At 39.0% G+C, this 19,606-nt stretch overlaps 2 protein-coding genes across 3 annotated transcripts; both read left to right on the plus strand.

Annotated features, from left to right (window-relative positions):
- The first annotated feature begins 3,210 nt into the window (after nt 1-3,210).
- Nucleotides 3,211-9,109, plus strand: cldn15a (claudin 15a). 2 transcript variants are annotated; one of them, XM_051901500.1, is made up of 5 exons: nt 3,211-3,344; nt 6,069-6,233; nt 6,445-6,526; nt 8,321-8,428; nt 8,579-9,109. In XM_051901500.1, exons 1-5 carry the CDS (start codon nt 3,215-3,217, stop codon nt 8,673-8,675), a joined length of 582 nt encoding a protein of 193 aa, XP_051757460.1. In that variant the 5' UTR covers nt 3,211-3,214; the 3' UTR covers nt 8,676-9,109. The 2 variants fall into 2 exon arrangements, with proteins under 2 accessions (XP_051757460.1, XP_051757459.1); XM_051901499.1 differs by lacking the exon at nt 3,211-3,344 and adding an exon at nt 4,568-5,015.
- Nucleotides 9,110-9,687: 578 nt separating this feature from the next.
- Nucleotides 9,688-19,544, plus strand: dnajc3b (DnaJ (Hsp40) homolog, subfamily C, member 3b). The gene is made up of 12 exons (XM_051901743.1): nt 9,688-10,143; nt 11,200-11,310; nt 11,919-12,043; nt 12,133-12,207; nt 12,875-13,018; nt 14,228-14,409; nt 14,710-14,829; nt 15,638-15,743; nt 15,962-16,082; nt 16,175-16,307; nt 17,193-17,341; nt 18,229-19,544. Exons 1-12 carry the CDS (start codon nt 10,059-10,061, stop codon nt 18,372-18,374), a joined length of 1,497 nt encoding a protein of 498 aa, XP_051757703.1. The 5' UTR covers nt 9,688-10,058; the 3' UTR covers nt 18,375-19,544.
- Nucleotides 19,545-19,606: the final 62 nt, after the last annotated feature.

Raw genomic sequence — 19,606 nt, forward strand, 5'->3', positions numbered from 1 at the left:
AGACCCCTGGTTAGACTTGCGATGAAGCTCCACTTCCTGGGCGAGGGTTAGCTCTGTCCTCTTCTCCTCAGGCTCTGACTGATGCGTCATGGCGGGTGGTAGCTCTCCGTCTGTGAAGGAGTTGACTGTGTTCCGGATCGGGACACGGCGCTCTCCAGACACCGAATGACAGTTTCCCTCCAGTCCAGTCCAATGGTGTCTGGGAGGTCGATGTGGTGCTGGAACGTTGCCCCAATCCAGAACAGGGTCTTTAGGGTCTCATTATTGAGAGCGCTGGTGACGGCTAGGCAACAAAAGTCCTTAATAAATGAAAAAAGGTTTTGGTTCTCCTGAGCCAGGACGATAATTCTGGCCCTATCGTCCATATTGAGCGGTCCGATCATCTGTCACACTGTGTTTAGACAGAAAGATGAAGATAGACGGATCAGGATCAAAATACTCTAAGTTTAAAGTGTTAGTTCACCCAAAAATGAAAATAATGTCATTTATTACTCACCCTCATGCTGTTCCACACCCGTAAGACCTTCGTTAATCTTCGGAACACAAATTAAGATATTTTTGTTGAAATCCGATGACTCAGTGAGGCCTGCATAGCCAGCAATGACATTTCCTCTCTCAAGATCCATAAAGGTACTAAAAACATATTTAAATCAGTTCATGTGTGTCACAGTCACATGGACTTTCAGTTTGTTTGTTTTCATCGGTCACGTGTTCCTTTGTTCTAGTTTCCCGCCACTATCTGTAACCTTGGACACTAATCACTTTCATCACAGCTGTTCGTCATTTGAGTTCATCAATCAGTGTATTTAAGTTCCTGTTTCTGTTCAGTGTGTTGTCGGGTGTCGTTAGTGTTTACATGGTGTGTATTCCTGTCTGTTCCTGTATTCTCCCATTGGATTTTCAAGTAAAGACTCTCTTTATCCTTATCTCCTCGTTCGTGTGCTTTATACACCAGCTATCGTAACAGAACACCCGACCTAAACAGTAAGCGACGTGTTTGACTGTAGGATTTTTTTGTTTTGTTTTCATGTTCAGTGTCTTGTTTCCGTTTCTCACCCCTGCTTGCACCATGGACCCACCTGTGAGACTTATGTGCCTCGAGCAGGGAGAAAGCTCCCTCAAGAGACATTTACAACTGTTTTTGGATCTCGCCCATCAGACCACCTTCCCGGACTACTGCCTGTGCACGTTCCTGTACGTCGGACTAAACAACACCACACGTGCACAGCTGTCCGGGGAGGGTCCTCGAGGGAGCTTCGCGTCCTATGTGGAGTGGGTGCTGGCATCCTGCGGATCACCATTCACCGTTGAAGTTGCCGCCAGCCCCACTCCCCAGCCAGTGCCCAGCCAGAACCACCCAGGCGGCGAGGATTTACGTCCTGAGCCCACCGCAGGTAGAACGACGGAGACCGCCGCGATTGAGCCGCCCACGCACACAAGAGCGATCGGGGGTCACATCGCCACGGAGCCCGAGCAGCGTTTACCTGACCAGGTGTGTGAGCCGGCCGAACCATCCATCGCTGAGGGAGTGTTGGTGGACCTCGAGGGTCCGGAAGTGAGCCCCGCCCACCCCGCCGCTACTGAGAGTGAGTTTTGTACTGAAACACTGCTGGCATTAAGGTGTGGAGAGGACATTTTTCTTGCCCCTGTACTGTCTCCTGTCCAGCTGGTCCTGTCCAGCGTGCCTCTCCCACCTTATCACCAACCTTCCTGTGACTCTCCACTACTCTTGGATTTTTGCATGGAACTCCAGCCTGTTTCCCAGTCCACAGCCATCAGTGCCATCCAGTCATCTCCGTCTCCCTTCAGTCCCTCAATACCACCTCCTCTCAGTAGCGTGGTACCATCTCGGGCCTGCCGGGATCCGTCTCCTCCTGGGCACGAGGAGCCCGAAGCTCCGCCTCCAGCTTCGGATGGTCTCGAGCTGCCTCCATCCATCGCCCTGACTCCTGCGCCTGTGCTCCTTCCGCCCTCGACCTCGGAGTGGACCATCGGCCTTTCGGCCACGCCGGACTCCCTCGGCACGTCGGCTCCACCTGGGTCAGACATCGCTTCACCTCAGCTGCGGACTTACGGACCGTCCGCTGCTCTCTGGTCCTCCACCCCTTCCACTACGGCTTGCTCCGCCCTACCTCAGGCTCCGTCTCCGCCCTCGGTCGCTCCAACGCGTCCTCAGACCTCCGGATCCACTCCTCGATCTCAGGAGGTCGTCACTGCGGCTCCGTCGCGGCCGCTTGGATCGTCACCATCTCTTCACCACCTCAGCTCGTCGGCTACGCGGTGGGCTCCATCCTCGCCGTCGTTGACTGCGGTCCTCCCCATGGCGGTCATCAACAACCTTCCATGGCTCCTCCCTCCATCAGCGCCGCCGTGGGGCACTACCCTGGCTGGTGCCTGGCACAACATCCTGCAGCCCCTGTTCAAGGCCATCCCCTGGACTTCACCTCCACCTGCACCACCCTGGACTCCTGTATTCCGCCTCCTCCCAGTTAGCCGTCCGCCTCCTGAGCCACCTCCTACATCGTCTTCAGCATCCTATCTTCATCTTCCCCTCTCTCTACGGTGCGAGGACGCGCCTTTCCGGGAGGGGGCGTAATGTCACAGTCACATGGACTTTCAGTTTGTTTGTTTTCATCGGTCACGTGTTCCTTTGTTCTAGTTTCCCGCCACTATCTGTAACCTTGGACACTAATAACTTTCATCACAGCTGTTCGTCATTTGAGTTCATCAATCAGTGTATTTAAGTTCCTGTTTCTGTTCAGTGTGTTGTCGGGTGTCATTAGTGTTTACATGGTGTGTATTCCTGTCTGTTCCTGTATTCACCCATTGGATTTTCAAGTAAAGACTCTCTTTATCCTTATCTCCTCGTTCGTGTGCTTTATACACCAGCTACCGTAACAATGTGAGTACAGTGGTTCAATATTAATATTATAAAGCGACAAGAATAACGTTATGAATCAGCGTGTCGAATCAGCGGTTCGGAGCGCCAAAGTCGCGTGATTTCAGCAGTTTGGCACACGATCCGAATCATGATTCGACACTCTGATTCATAACGCTCCGAAGCTTCATGAAGCAGCATTTTGAAATCGGCCATCACTATATAAGTCATTATTTTGTTTTGTTTGGCACACAAAAATATTCTCGTCGCTTTATAATATTAATATTGAGCCACTGTACTCACATGAACTGATTTAAATATGTTTTTAGTACATTAATGGATCTTGAGAGAGGAAATGTCATTGTTGGCTATGCAGGCCTCACTGAGCCATCGGATTTCAACAAAAATATCTTAATTTGTGTTCCGAAGATGAACGAAGGTCTTACAGGCGTGGAACAGAATGAGGGTGAGTAATAAATGACATTATTTTCATTTGTGGGTGAACTAACCCTTTAATAATAATAATCCAAGCAGGCAGACAGGCAAGGTAAACAACTTAATGTAACGGTGATCAGACAAAGACAGAGTGAACAGGAGGAACTTAAGTAGTAAACACAAACGAGGATAATTAATGGAACACAGCTGATACAATTGAACTAATGATGAGAACAGTTTCTGTTTATGCGGGGGTTTTTTGACTACCGTGTGAATCGACGCCACCAGGGCACAGGGCACACATTACATGAGCATGTACGACCTGCGCGTACAAGTATGCGCGGTTACAAAAATCCGGCGGTGTGCGTACACGCGCATTCCTTTCTGATGACAAAATTCGCGCCACGCGTACTGTATGCTGACCCTCGCGTACTCGTAAAAAGTGAAGTATAAGTTGCTGGCTGCAGTTCACTCAACGGCCACCGGTGTCGCTAATAACAAGGGTTTCTGAATTCTACGTTTCATATTTGTAAAAGAACTATAGAAGCATGTTTTACATTTAGCTGGCTATTATTTGTCCTAATACCAGTGGTTTTGGAATTTTTATTCATTGATGGCTATCATTTAAAAGTTTAGAGTCAGCACGATTTTTTAAAGAAATACTTTTATTCTGCAAGGATGCATTACATTCAAATGTGACAATAAAGCCATTTATAATGTTGCAAATTGTATTTCAAATAAATGCTGCTCTTTTGAACATTCAATTTATTGTTTTCCACAAAAAAAAAAAAAAAAATAGCCATCACAAGAATAAAATATATTAAAATAGAAAACAGTTATTTAAAATTGTAATAATATTTCAAAGTATTACCATTTTTATCAAATAAATGCAACACTGATGAGTATAAGAATTCTTTTTAAAAAACACCAACCCCAAACTTTTGAACTGTAATGTATAGCTAGCCTATATTTCAGATATACTCAACAAATATTTTTTAAATTGGAGTGAAGCTTATTTACTTTTCGTATGGCAACGGGTTTCCTCACATTGTTTAGTTGAAGTCAACTAATCACATTTTACAGCGTGCAATGAGTTTGAGTCCATGAAACATCACATAACGGATGCATTGCCTTTGAAGGTCAGGCAACGACCATTGGACTTTGGTGATAACCAGCTGTTGAGTTTCGGAGTGTAAAACGTAAAAGCAAGACAAGAGAGGGGAGGGCAAACAGAGCCTATAAATGATCGCTACTGTAACAACACATTTGATGTTTCACACTGGTGTAGGCTAATCTCGCTCTCCATGGAAATATTGGCCCAGCTCACGGAACAGCTTGCTAAATCAATAACACCTGGAAATATTTAATTTAATAATTTTGCAGCAAATGGTGTTCAGATTTTGAAAACAAATAAATAAAGCAGAGAAGTAGAAATACTGACGTCGATTGTGGATGATTTTGGAGCCTGTGTAATCTAAAGCAGCCATGGATCCGGTTGTTGAAGTCGTTGCTTTATTTCTTGGCTTTCTGAGTTGGATAATGGTTGGCATCACAATTCCGAACCGTTACTGGAAAGTATCGTCGTTAGATGGGACTGTGATCACCACCTCAACCCTGTACGAGAATCTGTGGATGTCCTGCGCCACGGACTCGACGGGAGTGCACAACTGCCGCGAATTCCCCTCTCTGCTCGCCCTGTCTGGTGGGACAAAAATACCTTATAGCCTTAAAACAGTTTGAGGGTCATTTAATCATCACAGTTGTAGCAGCTTGATATTAGCCACCACTGTCATAAATAAACAATATAAATCAATTTGATTTTGGCGGGAACTTTGGTGACCATGACTTTTTTCACAGCTTCACAATGCGTTCAAACAGTGTTTTGGAATAATTTTCTTTCTTTCTTTCTTTCTTTCTTTCTTTCTTTCTTTCTTTCTTTCTTTCTTTCTCATTTCAATGTTTCTGTTTATTTGTTTACTACTAGTAAGGCTATGTCTATTTTCTTTGACAGTCTTTCTTTCTTTCATTCAATTATTTATTTATTTATTTATGTGTGTGTGTTCCTTCGTTCTCAGTGCAATAATTATTTTATATTTGACTTTTTTTAATTTTACTGCCGTTTACTATTTGCTTAGTTCTTGGTCGGTCGGTCGGTTATTTATTTATTTATTTATTTATTTATCGTTCTCAGTCCAGTAATTATTTTATATTTATTTGACTTTATTTATTTGTTTACTAGCCTGTTTACTATTTATTTATGTATTTTCTTTGTCGTTCTTTCCTTCTTTAATTTTATTTAGGCCTATTTATTCGTTCTCAGCTCAGTAAAAAAAATGCCTTTCTGTATATGTTTAGGCCTAGCTGTTTACTATTTATCTATGTATTTTCTTTTTCGTTCTTTCCTTCTTTAGTTTTATGTATTTATTTATTTATTTACTCAGCAGTATTCGTTTTAAATGTATTTGTTTACTACTGTTTGTTTACTATTTATTTATGCGTTTTCTTGGTCGATCTTTTAATTATTTATTTATTTAGCCAGGCGATTCATTTATTCCATTTATTTATTTATTTATTTATTTATTTATTATTTTCTTTCTTTCTTTCATTCTTTCTGCTGTTGCTTTCTTAATGCTGTTTCTGTCTTTCGTTATGGCTTAATTCTTTTATTACAGTCTTGTATACTTTTTTCAGTATCAAATCTTTTAGCACATGTATTAATAGTGTATTACAATTCTGTTTATTTCTCTTCCCTCAGGTTATATCCAGGCGTCTCGCGCTCTGGTGATCGCGGCAGTGGTGTGTGGCACGTTCGGAGTGGTGGCGGCCCTCATCGGCATTCAGTGTTCGAAGGCCGGCGGAGAGAACTACACACTGAAAGGCAGAATCGCCGGTACCGGAGGCGTATTTTTCCTGCTGCAGGGTAAAGCACAATAATAATTAATCTCAATATTATAGAAGTATGATTGGAATTCACTGCTGGTAAATGTGTTTTTCAGACGAACAACAAAAATAATCTTTAAAGCAGTTCTCATCAGATTCACTCATCAGATTCACTTAGCCTATAAGAATGCTTTATTGCTATTGTATGCTATCTATTAATCTTTAGGGCTATGTTTTAATCTCATGTAAAGGTTTGTGCACGATGGTATCAGTGTCCTGGTACGCTGCCAATATCACTCAAGAGTTCTTCAACCCGCTCTACCCTGGCCAAAAGTGAGTATATATGTGTGCTCTTTCAGTAGTTTAAAGGGAAATACTGCCCCCTGCTGTCTTCTTTAATACTCCACTCTACTCACATCCAACAGGTGTCTCTGGCTTCACCTGTTCAAGTTTTACAAAACTGCAGACCATTACTGAATTTCCCCTACTGTGTATAGCCTATATTTGTGGGCTATAATGAAAATATTTGTATGATAAAACTTTATGTTTATGTAAATCAATATTAGTGCATTGTGCTGATTGTTGATGAGTTTAAAGGGTTAGTTCACCCAAAAATGAAAATAATGTCATTTACTACTCACCCTCATGTCGTTCCACACCCGTAAGACCTTCATTCATCTTCGGAACACAAATTAAGATATTTTTTGATTAAATCCGATGGCTCAGTGAGGCCTGCATTCACAGCAATGACATTTCCTCTCTCTCAAGATCTATAGGTAGCCTACTAAAAACATATTTTAAAAAGTTCATGCGAGTTCAGTAGTTCTACCTTAATATTATAAAGCGACGAGAATACTTTTTGTGCGCCATAAAAACAAAATAACGACTTTTCAACAATATAGTGATGGGCCGATTTCAAAACACTGCTTCGGAGCCAAAGTCACGTGATTTCAGCAGTTTAGTCGTTTGATAGGAGATCCGAGTCACTGATTCAATTCGTAAAGCTCCGAAGCAGTGTTTTGAAATCGGCTCATCACTATATTGTTGAAAAGTCTTTATTTTGTTTTTGGTTTTTTTTTGGTGCACAAAAAAGTATTTTCGTCGCTTTATAATATTAAGGTAGAACTAATGAACTCGCATGAACTGTTTTAAATATGTTTTTAGTAGCCTACCTTTATGGATCTTGAGAGAGGAAATTTCATTGCTTTGAATGCAGGCCTCACTAAGCCATCGGATTTAATCAAAAATATCTTAATTTGTGTTCCGAAGATGAATGAAGGCCGTAACATGAGGGTGTGTAATGTAATAAATTACATTATTTTCATTTTTGGGTGAACTAACCCTTTAAAGTCATCATAAAATCAAAATGGACAATTCTTATTTTTTATAGATTATTGCAGTAGCCTATTTATTATAAATTAGCCTGTTTATCTGAGCACATCATTATTTATTTATTTATTTATTTTTTTTATTAATGTGCCCTCGTAATCTTCAATTAAAATAACTTCCCCTCCTTGCAAAGACATCTCTTCTCTTCTGCCCCAAATGGCACCCTAAACACTCGCGGTCTTCCTACGAGTCCGCGCTTTCGTGACGTAACGCCGCTTTGACTGTCAGGTAGAAGTCTGCTGCGGAGCTCGCTTCAGTGCGGGCTCGACTAAAGTGCGCATCGAGGGCGCATATCGACCGCTAAGGGGGCGCTCGAGAGCACCCTTCTGAAACCTAAAATGACAAATGGGACGCCCTACGGTCACATGGACTTCACTATCACTCGCACACGGCAGTCCACAAGACGGAAAGTGCATATGAAGTGTGCTATTTGGGACAGGGCCATACAGTATGACTTGTTTACTGGCATGAGGACAGGACAACCTGTCACTCACATGAGATTGGCCAATTGCAAACCACAACCATCCAATCAATTCCTGATGGACAAAATCAAGTTCCATTCTACATTTTTTTATTCAAAAAGCTGTTTTACTCGGATGTATGTCACAATAGGGAAGAAAAGAGAAGCGCAACTTCCGTTTCATGCATAGTTTGACAGCAAATTTCATAATAATTGAAACCTATGTATGTATACTGAACTGACCTGAATCTGTTGTGTTGTTTTGTGGTGTGCTGTAGGTATGAGATTGGAGAGGCTTTATACCTCGGCTGGGCCTCTGGTGTTCTCGCAATCTGTGGTGGAGTTTGTCTCATGTTCAGCTGCAATTTAGGCTCAAAGGAGAAGACGTGAGTTGCTTTGTCGCTCACACTCACTCACACACTTTTCTCTTTTCTATAAGGCTATCTTTTCACATAATGTGTTCCTATAATATTTCCCCCATTTTAGTTATTCAGTGAATTTGTATGTTTCTTACATTCTGCATCTTGCTCTTGCAGCGGTTACCCCTACCAGCCCACGCGAGAAACAGTTTACTCAGCGTCCACATCCAGGAGAGAAGCTCAGAGCACTTATGGAAGAAATGCCTATGTCTAAATGAAGCAATTCTGGTCAATTTCATGGCTAAACATAACATTTTAAAATAATATGACAGTTGACTGTTAATATTCTGTCTGTGCAATTATGTAAATATTTATACAGTACAAGACGTACTGGCAGTTTTGTGGCCACCTAAGAATAAGCCTTACAGTAATTCATGTAAATGTTACCATATCAGTTTTGCTGTGCAAAAACACCTTGGAGAACATTATACAGAATGAAAGAGTTGATTATCTGTACAGGAATTACACAATGAAATTGCTTCAGTTTTGTTTAGAATTCTTTTGTCGCAGTTACATGAATCAAGGTATAATAAGAAGAAGATTCATAATGTGTTGATTATCATTTCTCAATTTATTTGTACAAATGACCCTGTTATATATGATGTATTTTATACAAACATTAAACAAACATGACATTAAAAAAGGCCATTATGTATTTAGTTTTGTTTTATTGTTTGACACAGCTCACATAATAACAACAATAATACTACATTTCATTTTTAATTTTCAATTCTTACAAAATTTGATCATTTACACTATTTAATCTTATGTTAATTTATTCTGATATACAGTAATTAGGCCTATCAATAACAATAGCAATTAAATACAGTTCAGAAATCACAGTCACCATGGTAATATTCTATTATTTTCTATTCAAAGCTCTTTACAGTTTGAAGGGGGTCCCAAATTGATTTATTTCGATTATTTTTCTAAGGTTCTGTTCTTTTATATTGTATGCTATTCCATAATGCTATAGGAGCTTTATAAAACAGCACAATTAGAATAGAATAGAATAGAATAGGCACAAAAATTTACCATGGTATCCACGGTTTCCTTTACTACCGAGACTAAACGAGGCGAGAATAGACTTTTCATCAAGTAAATGATGGGTCACATCAACTATCAGTCCATTACAAGATGTGGGCGTGTCCGTCCAGTGCGCTAAAATAATTCGGCCAATGGGACGGGACCACGTTTGTGGACAAACACGGATGTCACCGCGCTGAAATGTAGGGCGATTTGAATTGTACACCCAATAGGTTCAGCTGGAGGAGTCTTCCAGAAGTACATTGCTGACAGCTGTTGTGCACAGTCACTGTCACACGGAGCTAAGAAACAACTCACTACAAATTATAATACACTTTTTTTTCCACAGAGTGTTGATTATTGAGAGACACACGGAACTAAAGTTTCGCATTCCTTTATTCAACTCGGACGTATTTATATCCCGGACAACAGAAACATCTCCGTAACAAGTATGCCGGATATGCTGCTGTTATGGTGATCTGAGTACAAATACTCTTTCTGTCACATTGCACGTTGTGAATCACAGTGGAAAGACACACGGTTGTATATCGGGGGTGTGATATATGTCATCATGGATTCGGGACGGCGGAGAGGTTTCAACAGTGTCCTGTCCTCCCTGTCTCTGCTCTGTGTGGTTCTGGACCTACAGCTGGACGGTGAGATTTCACTCTTCTTCTTCCACACATGAGATTATGTTTATATTCTGAGGAATTCGGGTTTTTTTCAGGTTGCCTGTACTAAGTTGTCTCGGAAGTACCAGAGTATTACCACATATCAGGACATGTACCATGTTAATACTATGGTATTTATTGAAGTAACACTTAAATATCATAGTACATGAATATGGTAATCATGAAATATGTATCAGAACACCGTGGTGTCATCATCCGATACACTATCACTTTATCATGATACCTCCACAGGTGCTCATCAGGAAGTGACAAGTTTTTCAAAAATAGAAAAAAAAGTATAAAATCATATTGGCTTATAAAACTTAGTGAGATGCCTGACAGCGTTTTAATGCCATCTAATATCCAAGTATACTGTCTAGATTGACAGCTCAATAGCATTTGAAGCACAGACATTATTTTAAAATCTTGCTTCAGAGTCTGATTTCACGCAAAAGGAATACAATAGTACATCATGTTATTATTTGGACATGTACTATGGTGATGTTATGTTTTGTAATCAAACCATGATTTGTTTGAAGTATCATTCCAAGGAACTTCATGAGTATTTAATTATGTGTGCATTACGGTGACAGCTAAACATGTAGTGACCATCTTCCTTGACTTTGGACTTAGTAATATTGTAGATTTTAAGCTTTTAAAGATCTTTATAGGTTAATTTATAAACAGAAACCATACTAGAGTAAGTAGAGGTGGTAGTTAGTAATTTTAGGTTTTGTTTTCTAAAACAGTCCTGTCGCAATGTGCTGCATGCTTTCACTTTTTGTGCTGCCATTGTGAAACGAAATACAAAATGGATTGGAATCCTTAAAGAAGTTTTGTTTTTATGAGGTTACAGAAAGACTTACCATTTTGGGTATGTAAATGTAAAAATGTAAAAAGCATGTAAACTGAATCCCATCAGGCAGACAGAGGTTTTTCAAAGCTGCCCCAGGAAGCAGCTGTTTCAACATTATATAAAATTATAATAATTAAAATAAAATTTCTGAGTCCAGGTGTCATGTGTAAGTCGTTTCATTTCAGGTGTGTTAGGTGCCACACCTGTTGAGATCGAGCATCATCTAGAAATGGGCCGTAAGCTGCTAGCAGCCGGACAGCTCGCTGAGGCCCTGTCTCACTATCATTCAGCTGTGGGTAAGACACATACACACACATGGAAGCTAAACTACTGTTCAAAAGATTGGGGTCAGTAAGGTTTTTTGTTTGCTTGTTTTGAAAGAAACTAATACTTTCATTCAGTAAGGACACATTACATTGATCAAAAGTGAGAGTAAAGAGATTTACAAAGATGTCTATTTCAAATAAATTCTGTTCTTTTGAATTTTCTATTTATTAAAGAATCCTGAAAAAATGTTTCACAGTTCCCACAAAAATATTAATGTTGTTTTCAACATTGATAATAATCAGAAATGTTTCTTGAGCAGCAAATCAGCATATTAGAATGATTTCTGAAGGATCATGTGACACTGAAGACTGGAGTAATGATGCTGAAAATTCAGCTTTGCATCACAGGAATAAATTACATTTTTAAAATATATTCAAATAGAAAACGGTTATATTAAATTGTAATAATATTTCACAATATTACTGTTTTCACTGTAGTTTTTATCAAATAAACTTCTGAATGGTAGCTTCATTTTTTTGCTGATCAGTACTAAAATGCATATCAGTTTATGTAGATCATTCAAAATGAAGAAAAGATTTAGTTGCACTTCATTAACAAATGCAAACTTCTTCAATAGAGGGTGACTCTAAGAACTACCTGACATACTACAAACGGGCTGCCGTTTTCCTGGCCATGGGCAAGTCCAAGTCAGCACTGCCAGACCTGACCCATGCCATACAGCTCAAGCCAGACTTCCTTGCTGTGAGTTAAATTTTGTTGTTGTGATACCAAACCAGGTAATAGATAACAGTCCACTATAAACACTCACTATGGTGTGTACATGTTTTCAGGCCAGACTGCAGAGGGGTAATATCCTACTGAAACAGGGAAGTACTCAAGGGGCCAGAGAAGACTTCCAAGCAGTAGTGAGTACAATAATTCCCTTAAAAGAATAGTTCACCCTAAAATGAAGATTACGTCATCATTTACTCACCCTGGTGTACTCTAATGCTGTATGCTGTTCTTTCTTGTTTGGACCGCGAAAGGAGAAATTGTAAAAAATGTCCCGCTCGTGCTCGTCCATGTAATGTCAGTGAATAGCGACCAGCATCAAGCTTTTAAAAAAAGACACAGAAGTATCACATAATGGTCCCATATGACATGTGTTGTATATTTCAAGTGTTCTGGGGGTTTACGATGGGGTTTGATGAAAAACAAACTGAAATTTAATGTATTATTTAACAGAAATCCTGACCTTGGCCGTTGATCTTCTGTGCTTGACTTATATGAGACTCTATTAGTGCCACAATTACTTTTGCGTCTTTTTTTAAAAGCTTGATGCTGGTTGCTATCCACTGCCATTATATGGATGAGCGCGAGCGGGACATTTAAAAAAAAAAAAAAATTGCGGTCTGAAAAAGAAAGAAGGACATACTGCATTAGAACAACACCAGGGTGAGTAAATGATGACTTAATTTTTGTTTTAGCGTGAACTATCCCTTTAAAACCTGCCAACTTCATTCTCAAACCAGATCACATTATGCATCTACTTGGTGGTCTGTTCTTTTGCCTGTTAACTTCTCTCTCTTGCAGCTGAAGCGTTCCCCGGATCACGAGGAAGCACGTGATCAGCTCCACAAGGCCGATGAGCTGGAGTTACTCCAGGAAGAGGCACATGAGGCCAATCACCGTGGAGACTACATCACTACTGTCCAGGTGCTGGAGCGAGTCATAGAGGTGAGTTAGTCTGGAGATCAAAAATACACATGCAGCAACAGGTGTTGGTAATAGTAATATTAAAGGGATAGTTCACACAAAAATTAAAAGCATGGTAGGTATAATTTATACATCCTCATGTTTTTCCAAAGCCATTTGACTTTTTTCTTTCTCTTATGGAACACAAAATCATTTTCAGATTCCAGAATGTTTTGGTATGTGATTTATGCTGTGAAAAAGACTAAATATTTGCACTTGTGAACTGTATTGAAAGTAGAGCTACATGATTAATTAATGATTAGTTAAAAGATTGCGATCTCATTCCTAAATAACAACGATTGACAAAATCACACAGAACATTAAAATCTGCTTCCGCGCTGCCGCTGAGCCAGAGAGAGCAGTTGTCACGTATAGGATGTATTGATTACATTATTACACCACCATGTGGTGGCAAGTGGCTTTTAAAAAATGTATTTGTCATTCAAGAAATTTGTTCAAAAACGCTGATTCATCCAGTAATGAAACAAGTGAATTATGAGTGAGTAATTGAATCATTCATTCAAACTGATTATAATAAAAATAATACATTTTGTCAAAACCTCTAGTAAATTACATGTTATTTTGTTTAGATGGCTGTTCATAATCATGAGAGAATCATGATCTCTTTTTGAAACAAAAAAATCGCAATTCTTAATTAATCCAGAATCGTGCAGCTCTAACTGAAAGTCTTCTGAATTGCAAATTTACACTATTGTTCAAAAGCTTGGAGATTTTAAAGTTTTTGAAAGAATTCACTTTTTGTCGAAATTTGCCGAGGTCTGCTCTGTACGTGAGAAACATTGGTTTTGCTTTGATTCACAGAACCAAGATATGCTGTTGTTCTAATGTTAGCTATAGTAACAGGAAAGTTTTGAGTGTCATTGTTTGTTTGTAGCTGCTGGTGACTACCAGCCAACTCTTGCTTGTAAGTACTTTTGTGTGCTGTATATTCATTGTTTGAAGCACATATGCACTGAGCAATGAAAGGCTTGTTTGGGTTGATTTCAAATATCAACAGTGTGTTTCTCAGAAATCACTTACTGCACCTCTAATGGCCCCACAAATAAAATACAAAAACAACACATCAACATATCATATGTTGCAGTTAAGGCTTAAGATGTCTCTAGAGCTTCAAAACCTCTTTTTTGTCATCTAGCTTTGTTCTGTAGTCATTTTCTCTTCATTCCCCAGCTCTCTCCCTGGGACCCAGAGTCTCGAGAACTAAGAGCTGAGTGCTACATCCGCCTCGGGGAGCCACGGAAGGCCATTATGGACCTGACGCCAGCAACTCGTCTCCGTGCGGACAACCGAGCAGGCTTCCTTAAACTCAGTCAACTACATTACAGTTTAGGCGAGCATCACGACTCACTTAAGTATGTACAGCAAGCTAAATGTCAAGTTGTCAGGCTTGTTTTAGAATGCTGAATGACACATGCGTTCTTAGTTAGGGATTCATACAGACAGTATTCAAGCTTCTCCTGTAGGCTATTTCAAGGACAATTCTAGGGTCATTCCTGTTAGTAAATAGTAAATACAGTTGTCATTCCCACACACTGACTGTGTGCATGTAGACATAGGAATACTATATCAAACTTGTGTGATTCTAAAAGGAAAGATGTCTCTTTCTTTTGCTGCTGTTCACTTTGTCTTTCCCTCTTTGTTTCTGTTTTCAGTCATGTCCGTGAGTGTCTGAAGCTGGATCAGGATGATAAGGAGTGTTTTGCCCACTACAAACAGGTCAAGAAGCTCAGCAAGCAGCTGGACTCTGCAGAAGAGCTGATCTCAGAACAGAGGTGCTGAAAACATCTCTTCCCCATCACTTCTAGAATTTTAATTTAGGTCTAGGTTTGGCTTACCTCACTCAGAATCGGCCTTTATTTGAGATTCTTTATAATATAATAACAGGAAATATTATAAAGTGTAATATTTTATTTTTAGCTGTTTAGTTTATATATCAAACACTACCATTCAAAAGTTTATGATGCCTTTGAAGATAGTCTCTTATGCTTAGCAAGGCTGAATTTGATTAAAAAAAAAAAAAACAGTACAAACAGTAATATTGTGAAATATTTTTACAATTTAAAATGTATTACATTTTTAAGTGTATTCTTTCCTGTAATGGCACAGCTGAATTTTCAGCACCATTACTCCCGTCTTCAGTGTCACATGATCCTTCAGAAATCATTCTAATATGCTGATTTGATGCACAAGAAACATTTATTATTATCAATGTTAAAAATAGTTGTGCTGCAGTTTTGCATGTACAGTAAAAAGATGTTTTGTGGAAACCGTGATGCATTTTTTTTTTTCTGGATTCTTTGAACATAGTTAAAAATAACAGTATTTATTTGAAATAGGAATCTTTTATAACATTATAAATGTCTTTACTGTCAGTTTTTATCAATTTAATGCATCCTTGCTGAATACAAGTGTTAATTTCTTTAAAAAAAAACATTACTGACTTGGTTGGAACAGGTGTGAATCTCTAGCAGTGTCAAATTTCTCATACAAATTTCTATTATTACAGACTTTGCAGACATTATCGTCATTCTGACCATTTTTTAATTGTTTTATGTCTTTACTTTTGCTCTTGATTGGCAGGTATCAGGAAGCCATTGAGAAGTATGAGTCTGTGATGCGAACAGAGCCAAACGTTGCATTTTACACTAATAAAGCAAAGGAGAGGATCTGTTTCTGCTTAGTCAAAGTATGTACCGTTACACAATGTAATTGAGTTATTATGCTTTTATGTCACATATTTTAAAAATATGAAAGCCCTTCTAGTCACCATTAATGTGGTACATTCTCTTTCGTTAGAGGTGTGAATAATGCAAGAACATCAAGACATATTCCAGTCTGATTTTGGTGTCTAGGCTTCATTTCACTGGTTGTGTGTTTTCTCCCTCTCTCTCGTGACTCCTTTAGATGAAGAGTGCTGAGGAAGCTGTAGACATATGTTCAGAAGCTCACCAGAGAGAACCTCAGAATATCCACATCCTCCGGGACCGAGCGGAGGCCTACATCCTACTGCAGGAATATGAGAAAGGTAGTAGAACACTCATTGACTACTATATAATGTACGGGTTTTCATTTTGTTTGCATGAAAACTCATGTTTCTTCCTCTGTTCCTCTCCTCAGCTGTGGAGGACTATCAGGAGGCTCGGGAGTTTGATCAAGAGAACCAAGAGATTCGTGACGGTCTCAATCGAGCACAGAAGCTTCTCAAGCTCTCTCGCAAGCGGGATTATTACAAGATCCTGGGGGTCAGCAGGTAAGGCAATGATTGATGTGATCAGAATCCTGCTTTAAAATGTTGCTGACAGCGTTAGGGGCCGTTCACACAGAACACAGGTCAGTGAAGTGAAGAAAAAAAAAAACACAACGTCTAGAGATGCGTTTTTTTAAAAGTTGAATTTATTTTAACTTGGGCGTTGTGTTGTTAGAAAGCTACGTAATGCACGAGACTACAAAAAATGTGAGCACAATGATCAAACATGTCTGTCTAGCATGTTTACATTGAAAAACAATGGAAAATTAGAGCAGTGGAATGGAAAAACACGTTTTGTGTGAACCAGCCCTTACTATCTTAAAGTGATAGTTCACCCAAAACTGAAAATTATCCCATGATTTACTCACCCTCAAGCCATCTTAGGTGTATATGACTATCTTCTTTTAGATGAACACAATCAGAGATATATTTAAAAATATCCTGGCTCTTCCAAGCTTTATAATGGTAATGAAGGCGGGCGGGGGGGGCATATTCCTATATATATATATATATATATATATATATATATATATATATATATATATATATATATATATATATATATATATATATATATATATATATAGAACAAACCTTTTAACAGTCGCTAACTAAGTTTTAAACCAAATGTAATACCAACTATACAGCATGTGATTTTGGATGCACTGTGTGAGTTTTTAATAGCTTAGCTTAAATGTGTAATACCAATAATTAGTGCTCATAAATGCCTGTTGAGATGGTATTCTCAATTGAAATTACTGGAGGCTTGGATGCGGAAACAGTATTCCTTACCTCACAACTTAACAAGTAGATAGTAATAAGCATATATGTGTAAGCCAAAACAAGGTTGTTTGACAGAAATGTTTGTTTCTTTTCACTTGTTTTCAGGAGCGCCAACAAACAGGAAATCATAAAAGCATATAGAAAGCTGGCTCAGCAGTGGCATCCTGATAATTTCCAGTCTGAAGCAGACAAGAAAGAGGCAGAGAAAAAGTTTATTGACATTGCATCAGCAAAGGAAGTGCTCACAGATCCAGGTAAGAGATTGTCAGGTGACAGCAAAAACCTAATGAAACTTGAAGACACCATTGTCTATCTTTCCATAAGTCTGTTATTGAAAACTTCTATTGTCAGTCATTTTTAAGTGCCCCTTTTATGCTTTTATGCAAAGTTTTAAAGATCAAAGCGAACAACAAATGAAGTTATTGTCTCTTAAATGAAAGAATTTATTCTGAACTGCCAAAACAATTTGTTAAAAATTTCAGTCTCACTTCCTGTTACAAATTTAGGTATAGGTTTGTAACACATTTGCTTAATGCCAGAATATGGTCTTCGTTGGCTGCATGTGAACAACGTCTTGACCCTCAAACACATTAGTTATTGCTGAGGCCTGGATGAGTTTGGTTCGTGTTGTCAAAATGTCGAAAACATTTTAGTGCTGCGAAAGCAAATCCACTTTGCATGCACTTCCAAAGGAAGAGGCTTTGGGCTTGGGTAGATACGGTAAAACCGTTACAGTGTATACAAATGCTAAAGAAGCCTCTGTAGCTGAAATTCAGATATGGTAATGGGTGTTTCGTTTCCGACATGTGCTCTAAGCGGTAGACCAATCACAACAGACTGGGCCATCTGACCAATCAGAGCAGAGGAGGCTCTCAGAAAGGAGGGGTTTAGAGTGACTGAATCCCTTATCGAATTGTTTCAGACACTGTTAGGAAAGAGGTGATGCTGCAATGTATATTATGAGGAAATTAAAGTGTTTTTTGATCTTGGATGCATGTAAATCTCTTATAAGAGACTCCAAAACAAAATTAGGAAACATTAAAATACCATAATAGGGGCACTTGAACATTACATTTATCACTGGATGTATGAAGACTTTTTACCTTCAAATTTATGCATTCTTTGTTGTTTTTCCGTACAGAAATGCGTCAGAAGTTTGATTCGGGCGAGGACCCTCTTGACCCTGAGAATCAGCAGGGTGGAGGAGGTGGAGGAGGCAGAGAATGGCCCTTTGGCTTCAACCCCTTTGAGGGTGGAAACTTCCACTTCAAGTTCCAGTACAACTAATAACAGAGTGGCTGATGCAGTATAAATGGACAATGATTTGGACTAAGAAACCTGGCTAGAGAACTTGCGTTATCCAAACTGAACTTTGGAGGAATCTTATCAAAAGGAGAGGTTTTTTTGTTGTTGTTGAGACTTGAATCCACAGGCTGTTTTGGACTTCTCCAGGAGCAAATTACTTGATCGTGAAAACACCATTAGTTTGGTGATTGATTTTCTCTGCTAAAAGACTTTAAAATTGAATCTAGTTGAACTTGGAGTCTTAAACCCAGCTGAGTTATTTCGGCTTGAAATTTTCTTTGACGTACGTGCCATCTCTAACATTACTTTGTCTCTCTCACACTGTCTTTTTTCTTTTTCTGCTGCTTGTGTTTCTTTTCTTTGAATGACACTCCAGAATTTAGGGTTGTGGTTTCTTTTAGACTGTGCCATGTACTTCTGACACTAGTATGTCATATTTGCATTCAAGTTTCAGCTCTGACACGCTGGCAGCGTTGAAGTAGTTAAAGCAGTATTGCACGCTTTTCTGGCAAAGGAGGTACCTTTTCTCATATCTCTCTCAACCTCATAATACTGAAGCGTATCCCATAAAACCACCTGAAATTTACCTGTCCTTGGGCTGCTTTATAGCCTGACACTTTTGATCTGATACCAGTTTGCACAAGTTTTTTTTTTTTTTTTTAATACTGAAGTCTTTGCTAAAAGTTTACATGTTTATCATTCTACAGCTGTTGCCGATGATAAATCAGATGACAGACTATAAAGCAGCCTATATTTGGTTCAAGTTTTTTTTTTTTTTTTTTGTCTGATATTAATATATCAACAGGTCAATGTCCCACAACAAAGCTTTGAAACTATTATGTAAACTTGATGAGTTACTCCCGCACTAATTTTGAGTTAAAGGTCAACCAACTTTTATTGGGAAATACATTAAAATATATATATATTATTTGTAGGTTTATGACATGCCGCCACCATTATTTAAAAGATTTACAGTTTTTGGGGGCTAGACGATTGTTCGTTTGTGCCAACATACCAATGCAAATGTCTTCTTGACCTCACTGATGTTATGGGTCTTCCTAATGTTTTATGCTTGTTTTTCATTTCTTTTAAGATAAACAAAATCATGAAGAACTCCAAGATATGCTGTATTTAAAAAAAGAATGTTCAAGACTCGTTTGTCAGGTGTCTTTGTTTAGTTGGGGGATCCATCTAAGAGATATTCTTTGATGAAT

This window comes from Ctenopharyngodon idella, chromosome 7 (assembly GCF_019924925.1).
Source record: "Ctenopharyngodon idella isolate HZGC_01 chromosome 7, HZGC01, whole genome shotgun sequence".
NCBI lineage: Eukaryota > Metazoa > Chordata > Actinopteri > Cypriniformes > Xenocyprididae > Ctenopharyngodon > Ctenopharyngodon idella.